The sequence below is a fragment of the Fundulus heteroclitus genome, chromosome 7 (assembly GCF_011125445.2).
Source record: "Fundulus heteroclitus isolate FHET01 chromosome 7, MU-UCD_Fhet_4.1, whole genome shotgun sequence".
NCBI lineage: Eukaryota > Metazoa > Chordata > Actinopteri > Cyprinodontiformes > Fundulidae > Fundulus > Fundulus heteroclitus.
In genome coordinates, this window is record NC_046367.1 from 33,269,313 (window position 1) to 33,292,158 (window position 22,846).

Consider the following 22,846-nt stretch of genomic DNA (forward strand, 5'->3'; position numbering starts at 1 on the left):
TCTTATTTCTTCACACTACACCGGGGTCTGCAACCTGCAGCACCGCAGCTAAAAGTGGCTCCTTGGACCTTCCAAGAATGGCTCTTAATAACTTTAGCTCACAGTGATAAAGAAGCAATTAATGTTTTCAAATGCAGGTTCTGGGAGTTGTTCTGTTTTTTTTTTCTTTTTTTTTTTTTCTTTGAATCCTCACAGAATGACACTAAAAGAACCAATAATATTTTTTAGATCTATTTTCCTTGTGATTGAGTTGAAAGAAATGTCTTATTTTCCACAAATATCAATATCCCACAAAAGGTTTTATGTTTTCTTTGTTTTAAAACCTTAAAATACCTATTGTAAATAATGTATTTAGCATAATATAAGTTATCTTCTTTCAAAACACTGTAGCATTTGCAGCTCTATGCAAGTTTTCTGTTGCTGGACTGAGGGCAAAAATGGCCCTTTGGGTTGTGAAGGCTGCAGACCCCTGCACCAAACCTTTCAATATGTTACATATCTCATGTTTAATTACCTTTTATTAATTTGATGTTTTGAAGACTTTTTTTCTTCTTTTTTTTCTTCATGATTGGTTTTGAGAACACTGAATGATAATCTCTTTATGACTCCCTCTCCCTTACTGTCCACATACTGTAACTACCAGTGAAACTGTGGAAACGTTTCCGAGCCGTATTTGTGGAAAACCCTCCAATTAGAGGTGGCCTCTGTCTGACAGGCTGTCAGCCACAAAGACAGGAAATTACAGGACAGACATTTCAGGATTCTAGAAAGTCACTTAATTTATTTGTCGACCTGTCAGATGAGTCTAACATTAATGTTAGGGAGAATGAACAACACTAAAGCTGTTGCTCAAGGTCTGATGAGAATAAAATAATCTTATTAAATTACACAGAACCAAAAAAAGACAAAAAAAATAAATTGATATTTTATAAATATGTATAATATAGCTTCAATAATATAAAAAAATAAATATGTTTGAGTCATTATCACCAGGATGATGTCCTACTATAACAAGTCCATTTCATATCCTAAAATTGCTTATTTTCTCTTTTTTTTATGGATATGAAATGCAAGATTCTTTGGCTATTTTATTTCTTTCACAATACGATACTGCACTCACTTGATTACAAAGTCACCAATCAAATAAATACCCATATGTTATCCATTATCCTCTTTAAATTCATATTTTGACCACTTATTCTTCATTTATTTTCCTTTTTATTAGAAAAACATGGAAACAAGCCCATCCTACTCCCTCCAGGGGACCAAACAATAGAGGGGAAAAAAGATAATGGACACATAACTCCTTGATAATACTATTCTCACATAATCCATGACTTAATAAAGTTTCACATTTACATCCGAGACAGTGGAGACATTTGGTGCAACTGATGCCACACCCTCCCGAGCTGCAGCTGATGTGTCGCCACAATCCTGTGTTTAAGAAAGCAATTCAATCCGATCACAGACAGATTCAAAGTCAGCTGGAAATTTGGACGCCTGCTTTGGGACATCTGTGTAATGACTTGGGACATCCATTTTGTGACATATAATGTAGATGTCATGACTTGGGACTTACATGGATAAGGACTTCTGCTTCTCAAGCTTTCATCTCACAGCCCCTGACTTGTGTATATTAACTATTTAAGAAACTAGAATATTATTGAAAAGTCAATTTATTCCAGTAACCCACAAAGGTAAACACACTATATAGATTTATTACTCACAGACTGATGTTTTAAAGCCCTTATGTATGTTAATAATGATTTTTCTTTTTGCCTACATATTACATCAGTCTGATAAAAAAAAATTAATACAGAAATGTGGGCTTTGTGAAAAGTATGTCTAATACTTGCTTAAAGTTATTTTCAAAAAGGTGCTTTTATTCTGACAAATGAGCAACATTGGAACCCATATTCTAATTTATTGAATATGACTGTAGTTTGACTTGGGATTTTTAGGACTGTTTTATTACTTTACACATGCATGTTTAGACTGGAGACTTGGACTGACAAGACTTAAGACTTACTTTTGGCTTCCAAATTACTGAGCACCACCTTTTATGGCTGTGGTGGAGCTTGTCTTGGTGTCGCTGGGGATTTCTGTTATGTTGTATTTTCTTTAAAGGCAATCCTCATTAGTTTCCATGTAACATCAAACGTTTCCAGCATTGTTCTCAATCAGATTTGCTCGTTTTTATGTTCCTGCCTCCTTTAAAAAAAACTATTCCAGAAGTTTAAGATGATAAGATGCTCTGAGGGAAAGATGCTGCTTGCTTTGTCCATAAAGCGGGGAATGAAGTAAAATATCAAAGTTCTCCGTGTAAAAGAGTCATATGTGAGCGAATGGCGTATCCACGCACGAGAGAAAACGGGAACCGACGGCGCAGCGTCGTTAATCAGGCCTGAGATGTGACCTGGCAAAGTAAAGGTTTCAACCACTGCCAACATGATATTGGAAAGGTTTTCCGGCGAGGCAGTGCGTCACGACACTCTCTATTAGGTGCTATTTTCGTCCTGCCCTGGAAGACATTCATCCACCAGCTACTCACCCTGACAGCTCCCAATAAACCCACCACTCCCATTCATCTCCACCCTATCCAACCCACCTCCACCCTCTCTCACCCTCCCTCCCTCCCTCGCTCCGTCCCTCTCTCCGCGGCTCTTACCGGGCAGCTTGGTTGAGTTAAAAAAAAAACTGCATAGTTGAATTGTGGTTTGCGCGCCAGGGAGGAATACGCAGGAAAGTGCCGTGATTTTTACCAGGATATCTTTAAATTGTTTTAGTTTTTTTTCTTCCCCAGAAGACTTCATGCCATCTGTTTAGATCAATCTCTCCAAGGAAAGGTAAGACATTCAGCGTTTTTGGGATGCAACTGTTTGACTGTCCTGGCGGATGATTTAAAGAGATCAATAACGCAACCCGGCCTCATGCAGCAACAGTATCCGTGCAAAAATAATGCTGCGGGGTTCTGGACTAAAACGGTGGGCGCACCTGTTTTAGCTCCATTTTAATCAACAGAGAGTGCGTGTTTATGTGGAGGTGTTGCCTTTGGAAAGGACTGCTGGACTTTTACGCATGGAAGTAAAACGAGATAAATGTGCGTGTTGAAATGAATTAAAAAGTCGTGCACGATACAATAAAGAAATAAAATGTGAAGAAATACATCCCGTGGGCATGGCTTCCTAAAACTAGAAAGCGGAGCAGTAAAGTTAAGCAAGAAGGCGCGCCAGATTGACGCGTTTGGACACCTTCCTTGGTTTTCTTCATTTTTTAAACTTGTAAGTTGGAAGGAGATGAAATTGTCTATATTATCTTATTTGTTGGTGTTCTCAGTCAAACTATAGCCCCTCACCAACCACCGTAGGGACTCAAAGAGTTTAGATTTTTACAAGAGGTTAGAAACGTTGAATGAGATATCTAAAAATGTGGGAATTGCTTTTTTTTAATTATTTTATATTATGGTTCAAACCTAAATTAGGCTATCAATCCCGGTGTTCTTTAAAGTCGATAAATCTGCTGAGTTATCACAGCATTTTTTTCATGTAAGGTGGCTGTGCGTAAAAGAAAAGCGTGTCTTGTCTACTTTAATGGTGGACGAAGCCGTTTTTATTCGGGGGGTTTACGACCATTCATCATTTTAAAGTGGACAGAAATTAAACCTCCCATTAAAATTTTTAATAAAAGTCCCTCAAGGTTTGGTAATTGACGACGCCATATATATATATATATATATATATATATATATATATATATATATATATATATATATATATATATATGCATCTCTTTATTTGTCTTTTTTCAGTATCCTCTATGCGTTTCCAGCCCATTTCCAGTCGCACTTGATCCCGGCGGGAAGCTGAAGAGGAGGACAGATGGCGATCCACGCCGAGGGTCTCGTGGCCATCGTGCTCTTCTATGTTCTGATTCTGTTCGTGGGGATCTGGGCCGCGTGGAAGAACAAGAACTCCGGAGTCAGTGAAGGCATGGACCGGAGCGAGAGTATTATGGTCGGGGGAAGGGACATCGGCTTGTTCGTGGGGGGATTCACCATGACCGGTGAGAGGCCATAAAGCTGATTAGTTTGTTCATGCCTGTCTGTTTAGTCCTGATTAATGTATCCAGAAAAAAAAGGCGAACCATATCACTCCGTATGCGTATTGTATGCACAGGTCACGGATATCCTGTGGCTCCAAACATGTGAAAAACCTACAAAAAAGAAGAAACTTTATTTCAACAATACATTTTCTTCCTTTCTTCTTCTTCAGCCACCTGGGTGGGTGGGGGTTACATCAATGGAACAGCAGAGTACGTCTACCTGCCAGACTACGGTCTGGCCTGGGCTCAGGCACCGTTTGGTTACGCTCTCAGCTTGGTATTAGGTGAGAATCATCGTGGGTGGACGCTTAGTTGCATGTCTTGTGTTTTCTTATACAGTGTATACAAATGCCAACAGAAAAATACTCTACACAGTTGCTGTATCAGATTAACGATGCTTAGCCGCTTTTTGAAGTGACTACAAAACAATATTCACTGTATTGGATTGCATCTGAAACTGGTTTCAGGCCTATAAATACAGTAGATCCTATAGAAGACTGTGCTTGCATAATGTATGACACGGCAAACTCACCACATCTGAATGTTATTGGTCCAAACTGAATCTCTGACATCCCTCAGGTGGCCTTTTCTTTGCCAAACCGATGCGGTCTCGCGGATATGTCACAATGCTGGATCCTTTCCAGCAGCTTTATGGGAAAAGGATGGGAGGACTGCTTTTCATTCCTGCACTCATGGGAGAAATCTTCTGGTCTGCTGCCATCCTGTCTGCCTTGGGTGGGTGCTCTCCCATATTTAATCTTCATACAGATTTAGGATTTAAATTTTTTTACTTGACCCTGGTTGTACTGCCATGCAGGTGCCACTCTCAGCGTGATCGTGGACATAAACATCAACATGTCCGTGGTGATCTCAGCGCTCATAGCAATCTTTTACACGCTGGTTGGGGGACTGTACTCCGTCGCATACACAGATGTGGTCCAGCTCTTCTGCATCTTTCTGGGCTTGGTGAGTTAGAGGTTAATATGTACCAGGTAGCGTTGAAGTGAAGAAGTTCAGGGTACTCGTCTCATGTCAAGGCATAAATGCAGACGTAATGAAATCTGTTAAAAACGGTAAATATCCTCCACCTCAAAAGACCTATCCGTGTCGCCTTTATCACCCTTCTTGTTTCAATAAGTCAAATTAAGCTAGCTGTCACTTTCCCCACATCCGGATCGCACCACCGCTCATCCCCACACTTGGCCCCGCCCCTCAGGGTCTCTTGGCACCACCCACTTTGGTTGAGTTTTGGTCTTGGGGGCGGGGATATGCTTTTACGTCAGGTTCAGTTCCAGTTTAAGGTTTTCTTTAAAAATAATTTACTTATTCACGAATTTTCCGTAACACAGACACTAGCGGTCATCATGTCAACAGTTGATGTTTGTTCCTTGGTGTTCATGACGCTGTTGGTTGATGTTCTTTGACAGAGCAGCTTTAATCTTCAGGGGGTTAAATTACATGAATGTGAACTCTATTTACTGATCAGGTCATTATAAAAGGCGACTGTTTGTACTGGATTTTATTTAGGGGTATTGGAAAGAAAAAGGTTGAATACAAATGCCCACTACAGTTTTTCATATTTTTATTCATAAAAGATTTTGAAAACCATGCGTTTGTTAGTTTGTGTCGGTGTATAACATAAAAGCCCAATAAAATACATTAAAATCTGAGGTTTTAACCCAACATCAAGAGCAAGAGTATGAATAATTGTGAACAGCACTGTATATTTAAAATAATGTGCAATGTTCTAATATTTGAATTAGGGTGGGAAGATATACGAAAAAAGCATATTGATAAAAAATAAATCATATTGATCGATATCGATAATTATCAAAAAATTTAAAACATGTATTTTAAGTGGAAACCTGGTCATTCTATGCAGTTTCTTAATGGCCTATTCTTAAATCAATTCAATTCAATTTTATTTATATAGCACCAATTCATGTCATCTCAAAGCACTTTCCAAAGTCAAATTCAATCAGATCATACAGATTGGTCAAAAAGTTTCCTATCTAAATAAACCCAGCAGATTTTATCGAGTCTCTCCAAGCAGCATTCACTCCTCATGAAAGAGCGTAGAGCCACAGGGACAGCCGTCTGCATTGTTGATGGTTTTGCAGCAATCCCTCATACTGAGCAAGCATGAAGCGACAGTGGTGAGGAAAACTCCCCTTTAAAGAAAACCTCCAGCGGAACCAGAACCAGGCTCAGTGTGAGCCGCCATCTGCAGCGACCAACTAGGGGTTAGAGAAGACAGCGCAGAGACACAATAGCACAGAAGCACGCATAGATCCAAGAATCCTTTCTATGTTATATGGTAATAGCAGGTGATCTGTCTCCCCTGGATGATGTCACAGCTAACAGAACGCCAGATCAGGTGTACCTACTATGAAGAAAAAAAAGAGACAGAACATAAAGTTAAAAGATGAAATAACAATGCAAATTGGAGAACAGTAGGAGAACTCAGCAGAGTGAGAAAAATAGACCTTCATGTCCTCCAGCAGCCTAAGCCTATATCAGCATAACTACAAAGCTTAGCCATTCTAACTATAAGCTTTGAACACTGAATTCAAACACAACCCTTTTATTCAACCAACTTTTTACCAAAACCGTCTTAAAAAACTCTTAAAAAATAAAACATACTCTCTGAACTCTTTGAAGCTTGGTGACAGAGATGTCCCAGGTCTGAGTTTGTGATTGGTTGGGAGGGTATAATGAATGTAGTATTAACCTACATAATAGGCTAGAATGCAAAAGGAACAAAAAATATTTATTAACCCATTTTTTTTCTATTGAACCACACATCCATCGATATATATTGTTATTGAGTTATCATCCAGCCCTAATTTGAATCCTGATTTTTCTCCTCTTCATCAGTGGATCAGTGTACCTTTTGCCCTTTCCAATCCTGCTGTGTCAGACATCGGTCTTTCAGCTAAGGAAGCAATCTATCAGTCACCATGGCTTGGCAAGATTAAGCCTGAAGACCACTGGCTCTGGGCAGACAACTTCTTTTTGCTGGTAAGCCATAGTTTTTATGAGAGGATTCATCATTAAACTCTGTAATGCCTATAAAGAACACTTGAGTTATGGCGAGAGTTCAGGCTTGAAGGCAGCGCATTTGTTTTAATAGGGAGTCACTTCTTCAGAGCTGACATGAGTTATTTAGACTGCTGAAAGTGATGCATTGGTTCGAAGTCTGTATTTACTTTGTGTGTGTTTCCCTTTCTAGATGTTGGGAGGGATTCCCTGGCAGGTCTACTTCCAGCGGGTTCTTTCTGCCTCTTCAGCTACCTATGCCCAGGTTCTCTCTTTCATTGCTGCCTTCGGCTGCTTGGTGATGGCGGTCCCTTCCGTCCTCATAGGAGCTATTGGGGCTTCCACCGGTAAACTCACGCATACTCACAAACTGTCTCAGGCTGGAATGTGCTGAAATATATTAGTTTATATCTTCCTACTAGTTACTCTAAACAGTTGTAATATTGCCACAAGATATAAAAGCAGACTTTTTTTTTTTACTTGGAGAGATAAGCACTGACGTAATACCTAGAAAATGTCAGTGATTTTATCTGACTTTTAATGAAAAAAAGCTTGTGGCAAGCTATTTAGGGTGTAGGTGGGTGTCATCTGGGGTAACGCGTACATTCTGTTTAAACCTTTTTACATTTAACACATTACAACTACAAACATCTATGTATTTTACTGGGATTTTGTGTGATAGACCAGTACAAGGTGACAACTTTTTGAAGTAGGAAGAAAATAATGACCATTTTTAGTTTATGTTTACAAAAATAAATCTGAAAAGTGTGGCGCGCATTTGTATTCAGCCTCTTTTACTCTGACACCCCTAAATAAAACCCTGAGTAACCAATTGGCAGCCTGAAGACTAAATTGAGCCAACCACTGTGTAAATTAATCTCAGTGTAATGCAGATGTCTTGTGACGGACTCAGAGATGGTCAGAGAACATTAATAAGCAAATAGGATCATGAAGACTAATGATAAGAGCAGACAGATCAGAGATAAAACTGCGGAGAAGTTTGAAAATGGAAAGATCCTAGCACAACTGAAAACCTACCCAGACATGGCCGTCCACCTGAACTGACAGTCCGGGCGAGGAGAGCATTAATCAAGAGGTCCACGGACACTTTGGAGGAGCTGCAGAGATTAGCTAACCTGACCCTAGCCAGATGGATTTCGCTCCGCCTAGCTTCACTCACTAGCCTCGTGAGACCATCCTGATCTCGCGAGCTTTCAAGGTTTCACTCGCAGATCAGTCTGGCTACTCTCCGTTGAAGAAAATTTGGAGCCGTTCACCAAACGAACGTCCAATCAGCGTTGGCTTTGAGGCGGGTTGAGGTGTGATGTAACGAGAAGCGCGACAGTTCAGTCTTAACAACATGGCGGCTTCAGCCGATGAAACTAGCGTTAGTGAGGCTATCGAGCAAGTTTTATCGGAATTACAGAGTATTTCTTTGCTGAGCTAACGAGCCTTTACCTGCAGCAGCAAGAGTAGCTTGGCTTGTGGTTGTGTTTTCGTCGTCGCTCTGTTACGAGCGACGACGAATCTGATTGGTTTATTTGGCCCGTCTATCACCAACATAGGCCAATCAGCTAACCAGTATTTTCGCCCCTTCCCAAAATTACTTCAACGGAAGGTTTCCAGATGGATATGCGGAGAAAATCTATCTGGCGGAGTCAGGTAATTCACTCACAGCCATCTGGGACATCTCCCATAGAGAATGATTTCTCCAACCAATTTTATTGTCCAGCCAATCAGGACGCAGGGCTGGAGTTTCATAGATGTGACGTAGTGGAGAAGCGACCGTGAGACTGTTTTGATTCAGACAACAATGGCGGCTCGCATCGAGGAAGCAAGCGTTAACATTGATGCTGCTATTTCTTCCGTGTTGTCCAATCTACCTAATATTGTTTCATTAAAAGAACATCAGAGAACGGCTCTGAAGGCTTTTGTTTGTGGAAACGATGTTTTCGCCCTTCTCCCGACCGGATTTGACAAGTTTTGTTTTCTGGGGCGCGCCCGTGGCGGAGCGGTTAGCGTGAACCATGTTAGGAGGCCTTTAGTCCTCGACGCGGTCGGCCCGGGATCGACTCCGACCCGCGGCGCTTTGCCGCCTGTCTTCCCCCCTCTTCCTGTCAGCTCACTGTCAATAAAACGTGTGCCACTAGAGCCACAAACACATTAAAAAAAAAAGTTTAGTTTTTTTGTTGGACCTCGTGTTCCCTCGCCCGGACGCGGGTCACCGGGGCCCCACTCTGGAGCCAGGCCTGGAGGTGGGGCACGTTGGCGAGCGTCTGGTGGCCGGGCTTTTGCCCATGGAGCCCGGCCGGGCTCAGCCCGAAGAGGCGACATGGGTCCCCCTTCCGATGGGCTCACCACCTGTCGGAGGGGCCAAAGGGGTTGGGTGCAATGTGTAACGGGTAGCAGTGGAGGGCGGGGACCTTGGCGTTCCGATCCTCGGCTGCAGAAGCTGGCTCTTGGGACGTGGAATGTCACCTCTCTGGTGGGGAAGGAGCCTGAGCTTGTGCGCGAGGTTGAGAGGTTCCGACTAGAGATAGTCGGACTCACCTCGACGCACCGCTCTGGCTCCGGAACCAGTCTCCTTGAGAGGGGCTGGACATTCTTCCACTCTGGAGTTGCCCATGGTGAGAGGCGCCGAGCTGGGGTTGGCATACTTGTTGCCCCCCATCTCGGTGCCTGCACGTTGGGGTTTTCCCCGGTGAACGAGAGGGTGGCCTCCCTCCGCATCCGTGTGGGGGGACGGGTTCTGACTGTTGTTTGCGCTTATGCGCCAAACAGCAGTTCAGATTACCCACCCTTTTTGGAGTCCTTGGAAGGGGTACTGGAGAGTGCCCCTCCTGGGGACTCCCTCGTTTTGCTGGGGGACTTCAACGCTCACGTGGGCAATGACAGTGGGACCTGGAGGGGCGTGGTTGGGAGGAATGGCCCACCTGATCTGAACTCGAGTGGTGTTTTGTTGTTGGACTTCTGTGCTCGTCATGGATTGTCCATCACAAACACCATGTTCAAGCATAAGGGTGTCCATATGTGCTCTTGGCACCAGGACACCCTAGGTCGCAGTTCAATGATCGACTTTGTTGTCGTTTCATCTGACCTGCGGCCGCATGTCTTGGACACTCGGGTGAAGAGAGGGGCGGAGCTCTCCACCGACCACTACCTGGTGGTGAGTTGGCTCCGATGGCGGGGGAGGAAGCCGGTCCGACCGGGCAGGCCCAAACGTACTGTGAGGGTTTGCTGGGAACGTCTGGCGGAGTCCCCTGTGAGGCGGAGCTTTAACTCCCACCTCCGGGAGAACTTTAAACACGTCCCGAGGGAGGCGGGGGACATTGAGTCTGAATGGACCATGTTCCACGCCTCTATTGCTGAGGCGGCTAGTCGGAGCTGTGGCCGCAAGGTTGTCGGTGCATGTCGTGGCGGCAACCCTCGAACCCGCTGGTGGACACCAGCGGTGAGGGAAGCCGTCAAGCTGAAGAAGGAGTCCTACCGGGCTTTTTTGGCCTGTGGGACTCCGGAAGCAGCTGATGTGTACCGGCAGTCGAAGCGGCAGGCGGCTCGGCTGGTCGCCGAGGCAAAAACTCGGGCGTGGGAAGAGTTCGGAGAGGCCATGGAGAAAGACTTCCGTACGGCTTCGAAGCGATTCTGGTCCACCATCCGGCGTCTCAGGAGGGGGAAGCAGTGCAGTACCAACACTGTTTACAGTGGGGGTGGTGTGCTGCTGACCTCGACTCGGGACGTCGTGCGTCGGTGGGCGGAATACTTCGAAGACCTCCTTAATCCCACCAACACGTCTTCCATTGAGGAAGCAGAGCCTGAGGACTCTGGGTCGGGTTCTCCCATCTCTGGTGCTGAGGTTGCCGAGGTTGTTAAAAAGCTCCTCGGTGGCAAGGCTCCGGGGGTGGATGAGATTCGCCCTGAGTACCTTAAGGCTCTGGATGTTGTGGGGCTGTGTTGGTTAACGCGGCTCTGCAACATTGCGTGGACATCGGGGGCAGTTCCCCTGGATTGGCAGACTGGGGTGGTGGTCCCCCTATTTAAAAAGGGGGACCGGAGGGTGTGTTCCAACTACAGAGGAATCACACTCTTAAGCCTCCCTGGTAAGGTCTATTCAGGGGTTCTGGAAAGGAGGGTCCGTCGGATAGTCGAATCTCGGATTCAGGAAGAGCAGTGTGGTTTTCGTCCTGGCCGTGGAACACTGGACCAGCTCTACACCCTCAGCAGGATTCTTGAGGGGGCATGGGAGTTTGCCCAACCAGTCTACATGTGCTTTGTGGATCTGGAGAAGGCATTCGACCGTGTCCCCCGGGGGATCCTGTGGGGGGTACTCCGGGAGTATGGAGTACCGGACCCTTTAATAAGGGCGGTCAGGTCTCTGTACGACCGGTGTCAGAGTCTGGTCCGCATCGCCGGCAGTAAGTCGGACTCGTTTCCGGTGAGAGTTGGACTCCGCCAAGGCTGCCCTTTGTCACCGATTCTGTTCATAACTTTTATGGACAGAATTTCTAGGCGCAGCCAAGGTGTTGAGGGGATCCGCTTTGGTGGCCTTAGGATTGCGTCTCTGCTATTCGCGGATGACGTGGTCCTATTGGCTTCATCAGGGCGTGATCTACAGCTCTCACTGGAGCGGTTCGCAGCCGAGTGCGAAGCGGCCGGGAGGAAAATCAGTGCCTCCAAATCCGAGACCATGGTCTTGAACCGGAAAAGGGTAGAGTGCCTTCTCCGGGTTGGGGAGGATGTCCTGCCCCTAGTGGAGGAGTTCAAGTATCTTGGGGTCTTGTTCACGAATGAGGGGAAGATGGAGCGGGAGATCGACAGGCGGATTGGTGCAGCGTCTGCTGTGAAGCGGGCGCTGTACCGATCCGTTGTGGTGAAGAGAGAGCTGAGCCAAAAGGCGAAGCTCTCGATTTACCGGTCGATCTACGTTCCTACCCTCATCTATGGTCACGAGCTTTGGGTCGTGACCGAAAGAACGAGATCCCGGATACAAGCGGCTGAAATGAGTTTTCTCCGTAGTGTGTCTGGGCTCTCCCTTAGAGATAGGGTGAGGAGCTCAGTCATCCGGGGAGGACTCAGAGTAGAGCCGCTGCTCCTCCACGTCGAGAGGAGCCAGTTGAGGTGGCTCGGGCATCTGGTCAGGATGCCTCCTGGACGCCTCCCTGGAGAGGTGTTCCGGGCACGTCCCACCGGGAGGAGACCCAGGGGAAGACCCAGGACACGCTGGAGGGACTATGTCTTCCGGCTGGCCTGGGAACGCCTTGGGATTCCTCCTGAGGAGCTGGCCCAAGTGGCCGGGAAAGGGACGTCTGGGCCTCCCTACTGAAGCTGCTACCCCCGCGACCCGACCCCGGATAAGCGGAAGACAACGGACGGACGGACGGAGTTTAGTTTTTTTCTGCGTCGGTTAGCTTCGGTGTGAGTGGTTGAAATAGCACGTCGATAAAGATGACAGACAAGTGGCTTATCCAATCATATGCAAGGATTTTTGATAATGCCAAGCCTTCAAAAAAGGCAATTCCTATGGATCAATCCAAGATGGATGAGTGGAGCTAGGCGGAGCGAAATACATCTGGCTAGGGTCAGGTTAGAGATCAGCAGCTCATGTTGGAGAATCTAGCCAAAGGCATGCTGTTAGTTGTCCACTCCATGTTATCCTGAATACAAAATCTCTGTCCTGAAGCGCAGCGGTGGCAGCATTGTGCTGTGGGAATGCTATGGTCAGCTTGGGAAGTTGGTCAGAATTGAAGGGAGGATGGATGGAGTTAAAAACAGGGTGATCCTGGAAGAAAACCTCTTAGAAACTCTAAACAGTGACAACGGGGTGGAGGTCCACCTCCCAGCAGAAGGTGGGAATGCTTCCTTCAACAAAGAAGGACCTTGTGCAAAGTATTGACCTAGGGGAATGCTCTTCTTTGTTGTGGTCTGTCACAATAGAATCCTAAAAACAAATGTCGTTTGTGGTTGTCACATGCCAAAACGTGAATAGGTTAAATGAATACGAGGACGTTCCTAACATCCACCTAAGATCTTTCAGTCACCATGCAGAACCCTGTTACAGCTAAATGGATTTCCTCATCTGGATCTTCCTCATAACACGTATACTGAGCCTGAACCGAAACATCGCAGGTCCACGACTCTGATCCTTTATTCAAACTACAAAGTGTGATCAAAGACACGGCAATGCCAGTTTGGGTTGTTTACACCCGAGCACCGTTCTTTTTTTTGAGTTAGATGTTTACATGCCGTTTCATACAGGGTCTGGAGAGTAACCAGCAGACGGATCCTGGGAGAGTGGGCAGAGAAGAGAGCCCTCAGACCGTGCAGATCTGTTCAATATTACATCTGAAGGAGAGCTAATTAATTTGGATCTTCTGAAGATTTTCCATGTGTAACCGCCGTTAAACAGTCGCTGGTTATGAGCGTCCGGGGATTGGAGAGAGAGACAGAGATCGTGGAGCCAAAGAAAAGTGGCAAACTAGAAAAAGGAAAAGAAGCTGGGAAACACGTGTCCTTTTTTTCAATACGGAAGAGTCATGTGTAGGTTGGGGTTAGATACTTTAAAAAAGCAAAAAGAAAGAATAATTACCATGCAGGAAGACAGAAACCACCTGACTGAATAAAAGCACAGAATCAAACCGCGCAAAGCTTCAATCCTTCAATCCTTCAGAACAGGGTTTCATTTTTTTACATTTAGCACAGATTCAACATTAGTAAATTATCATTTAAAAGTGATTTTATTTTAATTATTCAATTCAAAAAGAGAAACTCATACATGTAAATGAATTGATTCCACACAGAGTGAGATATTTCCAACGGTCAAGGGAAAGAATGCTGACTTGACAGTTCAGCGTGTCATTGACAGACTCCACAAGCAACCAACGTCCATTGCTAAAGACGCTGGCTGTATCCATGTCCATTAGTGGAAACTTGAGTGTAAAGAAAAAGGTTTATACTAAAGGGTGCTAAAGCAAGATTGATACACACAGCCTTGAGAGGATTTTGAAGTAAGGCTTATTCAAAGGCCTGGAGGAGACTTTTTCTGCGACGGGAGTCAGTGCATCAAGAACCACCTCGCAAGGATGTGTCCATCCGTGACCCACCTCGCTTTACCTGTGTGAAGCCAATCCTGACACGGACAATTTCAGATCTGCCTTATATTAGCTGAAGACAAAAATGGACTAGATGGTTTCAAATCTAGATGAAAGTATATTTTGCATTGGATTTGCAAATCAAGAGCCCAGATACAGCAGGTTGAGCAGAGAGGTACATAATTCAGGTCGCTTCAGGTCCAGGGTTATTCTTCCACAGGGTTAGGCTCTCCTTTGCGGACAAGCTTCATTAGGATGCTTACTACATCTTCAAGCAGGGCTCGTTTTAATGACCACTTTGCTTGATTCACACCAAAACCCCATAGATCCTCTATGGAGGACTGTCATGAGGAAGATAAAAAACACCACAACCTACAATGCAGATAGGTGGAAGACCACTGTTAAAACAACTTTGGCTTCCTTAAGACCTCAGCTGGACCGCAGGGTCAACACCTGCATTTCATGCTGCATTGATACAGTAATTCATGCCAAAGGAGCCCTGACAAGGAAGTGATTGCATATACCAGCACTCTACAGCAGGGGTCTTCAACTGGTGGCCCACGGGCCATATCCTGTCCACCAGAGCTTTCCATACGGCCCACAGAACATTTCTGAATTCAAGAATAGCATAATGAAAAAGTGTATTATATATATATATATATATATATATATATATATATATATATATATATATATATATAGATAGATAGATAGATAGATAGATAGATAGATAGATAGATAGATATATGAAATACGCTTTTTCATATATGCCAGATATTGTGTTAATACATTTTATTTTACGAAAGCATCTGGCCCTCATAATGTCTGCTGAGAAAAACTCTGGTCCTTGGACAAATGTAGTTGATGGCCTTGCTCTACACAGTATGTGGACATACTTAAAAGTAGGCCCACATTTGCTCACTAAAAATCCCTTTTTCCAGGTCTTATATTCTTGTTTTCTTAGAAATTAACATTACGTTTTCATAAGCTGTATGCCATAATTGTTGAATTTAACAGCAATAAATGTTTAAAATAAGCCCCTATGTGTTTAATTAATATGTTATATACGTTTTTAGCTTCTAAATGTATGTGTAGTCAAAGTATTCAGGCTTTTAGCATGGCTCAACAGCTCTGAGACATGAATCTCTCAATGCTGGCTGTCAACAAGCAGATTTTAAACGCAAAAATAAGCGCTTCTCCTAATATAATTCACTTTCAGGTTAATATTTCCCCAGTAGGTGTAATTAGCTTAACATGTCATGTCTTATCAAACAACTTGTGAAAATTTTGATGCATTATCAGCAAAATGACTATAAATCAAACTTACCATCAGAATGAAGCTTACTAGAGAAATGCGCATTTCTTTACTACTGTTACTTTTTTCTTATGACTCAGATGTTTTCCTCTTTTTATTTTAACCAGTCAAACCACAGAGACCTGATAATCTCTGTTGTATTTCCATCCACTGAAAACTCCAAGCTCTTTTGTTTTTCTGCGGCTAAGACGTGTGCATCCACGGGGAGGCTCATAATCAGATTTAACTGTGAAATCTTTTGTCCTAAAAGCTAAATGGATCAGAATAAAAGTTAGGAAACGTTTTGTTCAGAGCAAACAACCTCAAAGGATATAAACTGAACTTCATTGCAATGCTTTTTTTTTTTTTTTTTTTTTTATAAAAAACATCTTTTTCAGACTGGAACCAAACGACTTATGGCTCCCTCGCTCCAAAGGACAAGGATGAATCAGATATGATCCTTCCCATAGTGCTTCAGCACCTCTGCCCACCTTACATCTCCTTCTTCGGACTCGGGGCGGTGTCGGCAGCGGTGATGTCATCAGCAGACTCCTCCATACTTTCGGCCAGCTCCATGTTTGCCAGGAACATTTATCAGCTCGCCTTCAGGCAGTCGGTAAGAGCACCGAAAACGATTACGTGCACGATTATTCTTACTCATCCCCCGTGATCAATCAACATTTTATTGCAATCCAAAAAAGCAAAAACAAAGGCAACCCCTTTGCTTTCTCCTCCAGGCTTCGGATAACGAGATCGTTTGGGTGATGCGCATCACCATCTTTGTGTTCGGAGCTCTTGCTACAGCGATGGCGCTGTTGACCGGATCTGTGTACGGCCTTTGGTACCTAAGCTCCGACCTCGTCTACGTCATCATCTTCCCCCAACTTCTCAGCGTGCTGTTCGTCAAAGGCACCAACACGTACGGCTCGGTGGCAGCGTATATCTTTGGACTCCTGCTGCGCATCGGCGGAGGGGAGCCTTACCTGAAACTGCCTCCGTTCATCTATTACCCCGGCTGGGTGACGGTGGAGAGGGTCCACCACCTCACTGGAGACGTGGAGTTCTTCGTCCAGCAGAGGTTCCCTTTCAAGTCCATGTCCATGTTGGCGTCGTTCTTGGCGAACGTGGCCTTCTCCTACCTGACAAAGTACTTGTTCGAAAGCGGCATGCTGTCCCACAGGTACGACTTCCTGGACGCGGTCGTGTCCAAGCATAGCAAAGAGATCATGGACAAGGCCACGCTGGTAAGCAATCACGACAACATCATCCTTTCGGAGATGGCGCCGGTCAGGCAAGCCCTGGGCGCCACGCTCGCCGGGACCTTCACCAACACCGAGGTCCTGAGCGACGATGGCGCGTCGAGTCCGGAGTCGTTCCACAGCGAGAACTAGACGACAAAAACGCACAAAGGAAACTTGAACCGAGGAATGTGAAAGGGGGGGGGAGGAAGAATCAAAAGAGGCGTCGGCGTCCTTCAGGAAACTTGTTACTGCCACACTGTGAGCCAGATCAGCAGAAACCTTCTGCGGCTTCCAAGTGACTCCACAAGTTATGTCTGCGAATCGGTGCCTCCTCCATCCGCTTTTTAAAGGTGTGTTTCTCTCTAGAAACTCATCTTTGGCTCCAAATCGTCTGTACAAAGCTCAGTTATTTGCTTTTTTTTTTCTGACCATGGCTCTGTGAATTTACAACCATTTTTTTTTATTTAGCTGCTGCTGCTGTGGTGAAAGCTACGATAAAGGGAAATAGTTTTTCAAGTGGTGGCCGGTCTTGAGAAAAGTGCATTAGAACTAAGAAGCAGTGCTTATGTCTGGTTGTCTAAGCTCAGGTTATGCGTGTCGATGCAAATGCAGTGCCTTGCTAAATTAGTTTTTTCCCCTTAAACTTTTCCACATTTAGTCATGTTACACAAAAACAACAGTGTATCCTGTTAAGATTGTCTGCGGTGGACTCGCTGAAAGTCGTTGGTCACGATGGAAAGTGATCCATCTGTCCAACTGTTTATTGTCTTTAACCGCTGATCTGTGCAGAGTGTGGGGAGGGGGTGTTTGAGAGACACGTGGCTCTGAACACTTTTAACTAATAAAACCTTGGCATACATTTGTATTCAGCCCGGTCCAGGCTTTGCAGAACTATCTTTGCACATTCACACACGGACATTTCCGACATTCATCTTTACAAAATCATGCAGTCCAGACTGAATGAAGAACATCTGTGAACATCAGCTTTTTTTAAATTCTTCCAACATATTATCAATTAAAATTAGATCTGGACTTCTAATCATTTTACCACATGATTATACCTTAAACCATTTCAGGTTTGTTTTGGGCCAATGTCCTGCTGGAAGGAGAACCTCTGGCCCAGTCTCAAGTCTTTTGGAGCCTCTAACAGGTTTTTTTTTTTAACAGGATAGCTTCCCCCAAATTTCCAAAAATCCTAATCAGACTCCCCCGCCCTTGCCAAAGAAAAGCATTTCTACAGCATGATGCTACCACCACCATGTTTCACCATGGGGATAGTGTTTTCCATGCAGTCAGTGATTTTATGCCTTACTTTCAACAGAACACATGAATTTATACTGAAATTACACAAAAAGGAGTCTATTTACTAATTAGGTCACTTCTAAAGGCAATCGGTTGCTTTTGGTTTTTTTTTAGGAGTATCAGAGCAGAGATTGCTGAATACAAATGTATTCCAGGCATTTCAGATTTATATCTGTTAAAAAAAAAGTTAAAACCTTGTATGGTTTTGCTTTCCCCATTATTCACTGCCTTGGAATGGTTTATTACTTAAAATCCTAATGAAATATAATGTGGTTTTTGGTTGGAACCAAACAAAATGCCAAAGGTTTAAGGGACATGAGTAGTTTTCCAAGGCACTGTATTTCTGCCTGCGAACAGAGCAGCTTTAGGTGAATGGTCCAGGTTGGTCTTGCTGGGTTTTTAAGTTTGCATAGAAAGTTTGTCAATAGAGCAATAATTTTTAAAGAGCATTCGTCTAGTTTTCATATCCATTGCTTCTCTCTTCGTCTGGGTGTTTCATGAAAAGCACGTTTTTATTACTGTTTCACCTTTGTTTGAAGTGGGAAAGAAGAATGTTGAATCGCTTCAGCCACCATTAAGCACATGTATGGACCCGGTAGCTGTCTGGCAAACATAAAAAACACATACAAGGGAAAACAAAAATACCATCATGTTTTTAAGGTGATCAGCACAGCCTGTTGTTTATATCCTGATCTGCAGATATGAAATTCGTGTCGGCGTGTTTTTGAGAACCTTTGATGGTTCGTTCGCTCATCCTGAAGCTATATTGACTGCTCAGTCACTGCAGGTTCACAGAGACAGGAAATGATTGTTCCCCCCAGGACAGTGTTAGTATTGCCGGTCATTATTGATTCAGCCCCAAGTGGAATATCCCTCAGGACATTTGATTTATACGACGAAGATAATTACAGCGAGGGTTTATGGGGTTTCCTTAGCATGTTATAAACAGTAATACAGAAATTGCTCTTTTTAATAGTTTAATATCCTCATACATGTTCTGATATCAGCTATTAAATGGACACATATTCACATTTTTAAGAAAAAAAGTCTGTTTTTAACGGTAAACTTCAGTGCAAAAGAGATGCAAATATTAGATTAAAGGGGACATATGCTAAATCTACTTTTTATCTCTTAAATACGTTTGAATGTGCACTTAAAGTCTCCAGGAGTGCAGAAAATCTTAATGTGGTCTTGCCAGGAGCTGTGTGGATATCTAGAGATTCTGTTTTGGGCATATTTTTCAAGCTGTTTGTTTTCCTCTATTCTCTGTTACGTTCTTTGAACAATTATATCACAGTATTTGCCGCGGAGCTGCTTAACAATGTAGTAGTGGTAAATTAATGAGGAATTTAGACCAAAGTATTGCAGTTATCCATACTGAATGATTTAAATGTGAAAAGGAAGAAGTGTGAAGTGAAGAAGATGTGTCCCCTTTAAATCTCACATTTCTGAATACAGAAAGGTACGGTGACAGACTTCGGTTTGGACCGCTTATTTTACACTCAGTGTCATTTGAAGCATAGATACCGAAAACCTGAGCTCATCGGGGTGAAATTGGTGACTTTGAAAGATTTTTTTAACATTCGAAGGTTAGATTTATACCCATTTTACTCATTTGATACTAAACTAAACATATTACCTTTCAGCAAAACCGTGAATGTAAAGTATTCTGCTAATCACTTTGTCTCAATGAACCCATCTAAATTGTAGTGTCCCCTATAATTAGATGTGTGTTTGAAATCATGTTTCAGGTTTACTATTTGGACTTCAATTAAATATCTATTACTATGTGTCAAACATACACCAGCTTAAATAGAAGCCTGTTAGCCATTAATATTTGTCCATACATTGCCTAATCATCTTGGTTAGATTTCATAAATCCACCAGCTGTTCTCTAGTCAGCTTCATCCTGAGATACAATATGCATATTTAAAGCTAATTTCTTCCTAAACTACTGTGAGATTTCCTTACAAGTTTTTTTTTTTTTTTTTTTTACCCATAGTGACTACGGTACAGTTGGAAAACATTAGGAAAAAATATTGTCTTTGACGTTAGGTGCAGGGACTGAACCTATATTCCAAAGGAAATCTCCAGTCTTTTTTTTATCCCGTATAATTGTGGTACAAACCCTCCAAGCTTTACAGTCATATTTTTGTACATTCACAGGCCTGGACCCCTAATTGATTTCACCTTTGCTGGAGGTGCATTCAGAATAATCCAAGAAAACAGAGGTGAGGCTAAACAGCTTTTAATTAATTAAAAAGATGACATAATATTGTGCTGTTATTGCTTCAAGAGTGGAAATCTGACCAGGTTGTCATATAAGAATGGAAACAATACGCCAAAATCAAACACAATCTTTAAGACCGCTTAAATCTTTCTTTTGTAGACGACCAAAATGAGCAGTTGTTTTGTTTTTTTGGGTTATCTTTCACACCATCTCATGGTTAGCTTTTCAGTGGTAAATAGACAATGTTTATTTTGTGGTTTTCTAGTCATACAGAATGACTCAAAGCCATTTTACACTTGAATCTCGTTCACCCAGCCTCACGACCCAAAAATCGCTGGACAACTCCTCCTCCCGCTGAGTCCACAGTCGCTTAATCTCTAGTTTATTCACGCCTCTCACTGTATTATAAAGTCCCTGCCTGGCACCACACAATCAGCGCAGAACCTTTTTATAGCAAAAACAAGAGAGTTTTTAACCTCAATATTAGTGTCCACCGCTCCTCTTCGTCACATTGGCCACCGAAACGTCTCAAAAATCTGCTGCAAGACTCATGATGGCTGTAACTGAGTAAATGGCTTCACTAGAAAGATTAGCATTAAAAAAAAGCAATAAGCTGGACATGTTTTGTCTTGTACATCTACCCCTCAACACAATAAAACATATTGTTTACTTTTTATTTCCTACCCAAGGAATCTAATCTGTCTGCGGCATTTAAGGTGTGAAAATTTGTTCTCGATTGCCAAGCCGGAGAACAAACGTGACACGATGTAAAAGGTGTATATGTGTGACGTATATCTGCCGTCAGGCTACAACTCTACCTGCTTCATCATAGTGGCAGAATTAGTGACGCGTCACTTGAACAACAGCTTCTTCATTTTGGTGACCTCTTGTCCTACGCTTTGTATCGTGTCAGTCGGTTTATCTTTTTGCTCTTCATCGTGAATGTTGATGGTCCTCCATATTGGTTCCGTGTGCCATTCATGTACAAACTTGTATACAGATGCACATAAAACAATCTGTGTCAGCACCTGGACTGACACCCTGTTGCTCCATGTTGTTAAAGAAAAAAAATACTGGTAATAGTTATGCTGTATTTTTGTGTGATTAAATGTATATACATGTGTGACGTATGAGAACAAATTAATTTACTTTTAAATGCAGCACTGAAGAAAACGAGTATTTATTTATTTATTCATCTGGTGTCTATAAGAGTACAGTTGTAAATGTGGGGTTAAATAAATTATATTAATTTAGCACATCTACTTTGATTTGGTGTTTTCTTCTTACTACTGTATTTGGCACATAAATGTGTTAATAGAGGCACAACGTGGACACCCAAATGTTTTTAGAAGGGAGCACATAGTAATTTGTTTAAGAACAATCCTTTTAAATGCATTCAGAGAGGTTTTCATGACTGTCAATGCAATCATGGGATAAACTAAGTATAACCTTGTTGCTTGTAAAAGAAAATAAGGAGCCAGGTGCAGCTAATCTTACTCATCCTGAGAAAGAGTGAGCGCCTATATTTAACCAAGAGTTCTGGTAAAAGTCTGGAGGTTGCAAGTGTAATTTACCTCAATACCAAGAAGGAAAGACATAAGCAATGACACAGGAGAAGCAATTGTTGCGGTCTTTTACTCTAAATATGGTTATGAGGCCACTTCCAAGCAGTTTGGTGGTCAGTCAACCAGTCAGCAAGGTTATCCATAGTTGGAAAAACTTTAAGGATTGGATGTCACCCACATCACCCTAATTCCATAAATTTCAGTGCTAAGAAAAACTGCAAAGACCTAAAAAGCTCCATCTAATACTCTATAAAGCTTAAGTTGGCACTCTAAATGTTAAAGTTCACAACAGTGCAATCAGATAAAAGGTGGAAGCGGCAGGGATCGTTTGTAAGAGCGGCTTCTTCCTTCCTTTAAATAACTTTTCTGTCACTTAAAGTTATCGAAAAATGTTCTTAGGACATTTAAAGGTAGAGTCAACGATTTTTTTTTCTAGAAATGTAGGTAAGAAATACCCAAGTCCGTCTTACCTTGCTCTTCTGCAGTTGGGGATCGCATGAAAAAAAATCTCTCAAATCCACTCTGGTCTCATTACTTTCTACTGAAGCCTTCCTTTTCTTCACATAAACTTGTACATTGTTGTTACTTCTCGCGACTCTCAGCCATTTTCAAAGTCTACGGTGAGAGCAGGGGAGCTACAATGAACGGCTAACACCGAAGCTAACCGCTAAGCTAACCGGATACATAAACACTAGAAGTGTGCATGCACAGCCAGCAAATGGAAACTAACAAGAAACGCACATTGGCATTAGAATGATTGCCATGTGGGCCAACCAATAAATAAGGCAATAACTCCAGAACTTGAGGGACAGAGGCGGGTGAGGGCAGGACCAATCCTCTGACCAATCCCTGCCATTCGGTCCAAATGGCAGGGATTGGTCAGAGGTTTTACAGTCATGCAGCTCTCAGAGATCTAATTTTTTAACCTCCTATTTCTGAATACATAATATTTTGACTACTTTCAGGATGAAATCCCAGTATAACAAACA

The 22,846-nt window shown here is 43.1% G+C and overlaps 1 protein-coding gene across 2 annotated transcripts; it reads left to right on the forward strand.

The window, feature by feature from the left end:
- The first annotated feature begins 2,030 nt into the window (after positions 1-2,030).
- On the forward strand, positions 2,031-21,548 carry LOC105936145 (high-affinity choline transporter 1). 2 transcript variants are annotated; one of them, XM_036139522.1, is made up of 9 exons: positions 2,031-2,846; positions 3,809-4,062; positions 4,272-4,385; positions 4,681-4,836; positions 4,919-5,067; positions 6,979-7,122; positions 7,334-7,487; positions 15,918-16,135; positions 16,257-21,548. In XM_036139522.1, the coding sequence occupies exons 2-9, from the start codon at positions 3,879-3,881 to the stop codon at positions 16,908-16,910; spliced, it is 1,773 nt and encodes a 590-aa protein (XP_035995415.1). In that variant the 5' UTR covers positions 2,031-2,846; positions 3,809-3,878; the 3' UTR covers positions 16,911-21,548. The 2 variants fall into 2 exon arrangements, with proteins under 2 accessions (XP_035995415.1, XP_012732275.1); XM_012876821.3 differs by having other exon boundaries at positions 3,829-4,062.
- Positions 21,549-22,846: the final 1,298 nt, after the last annotated feature.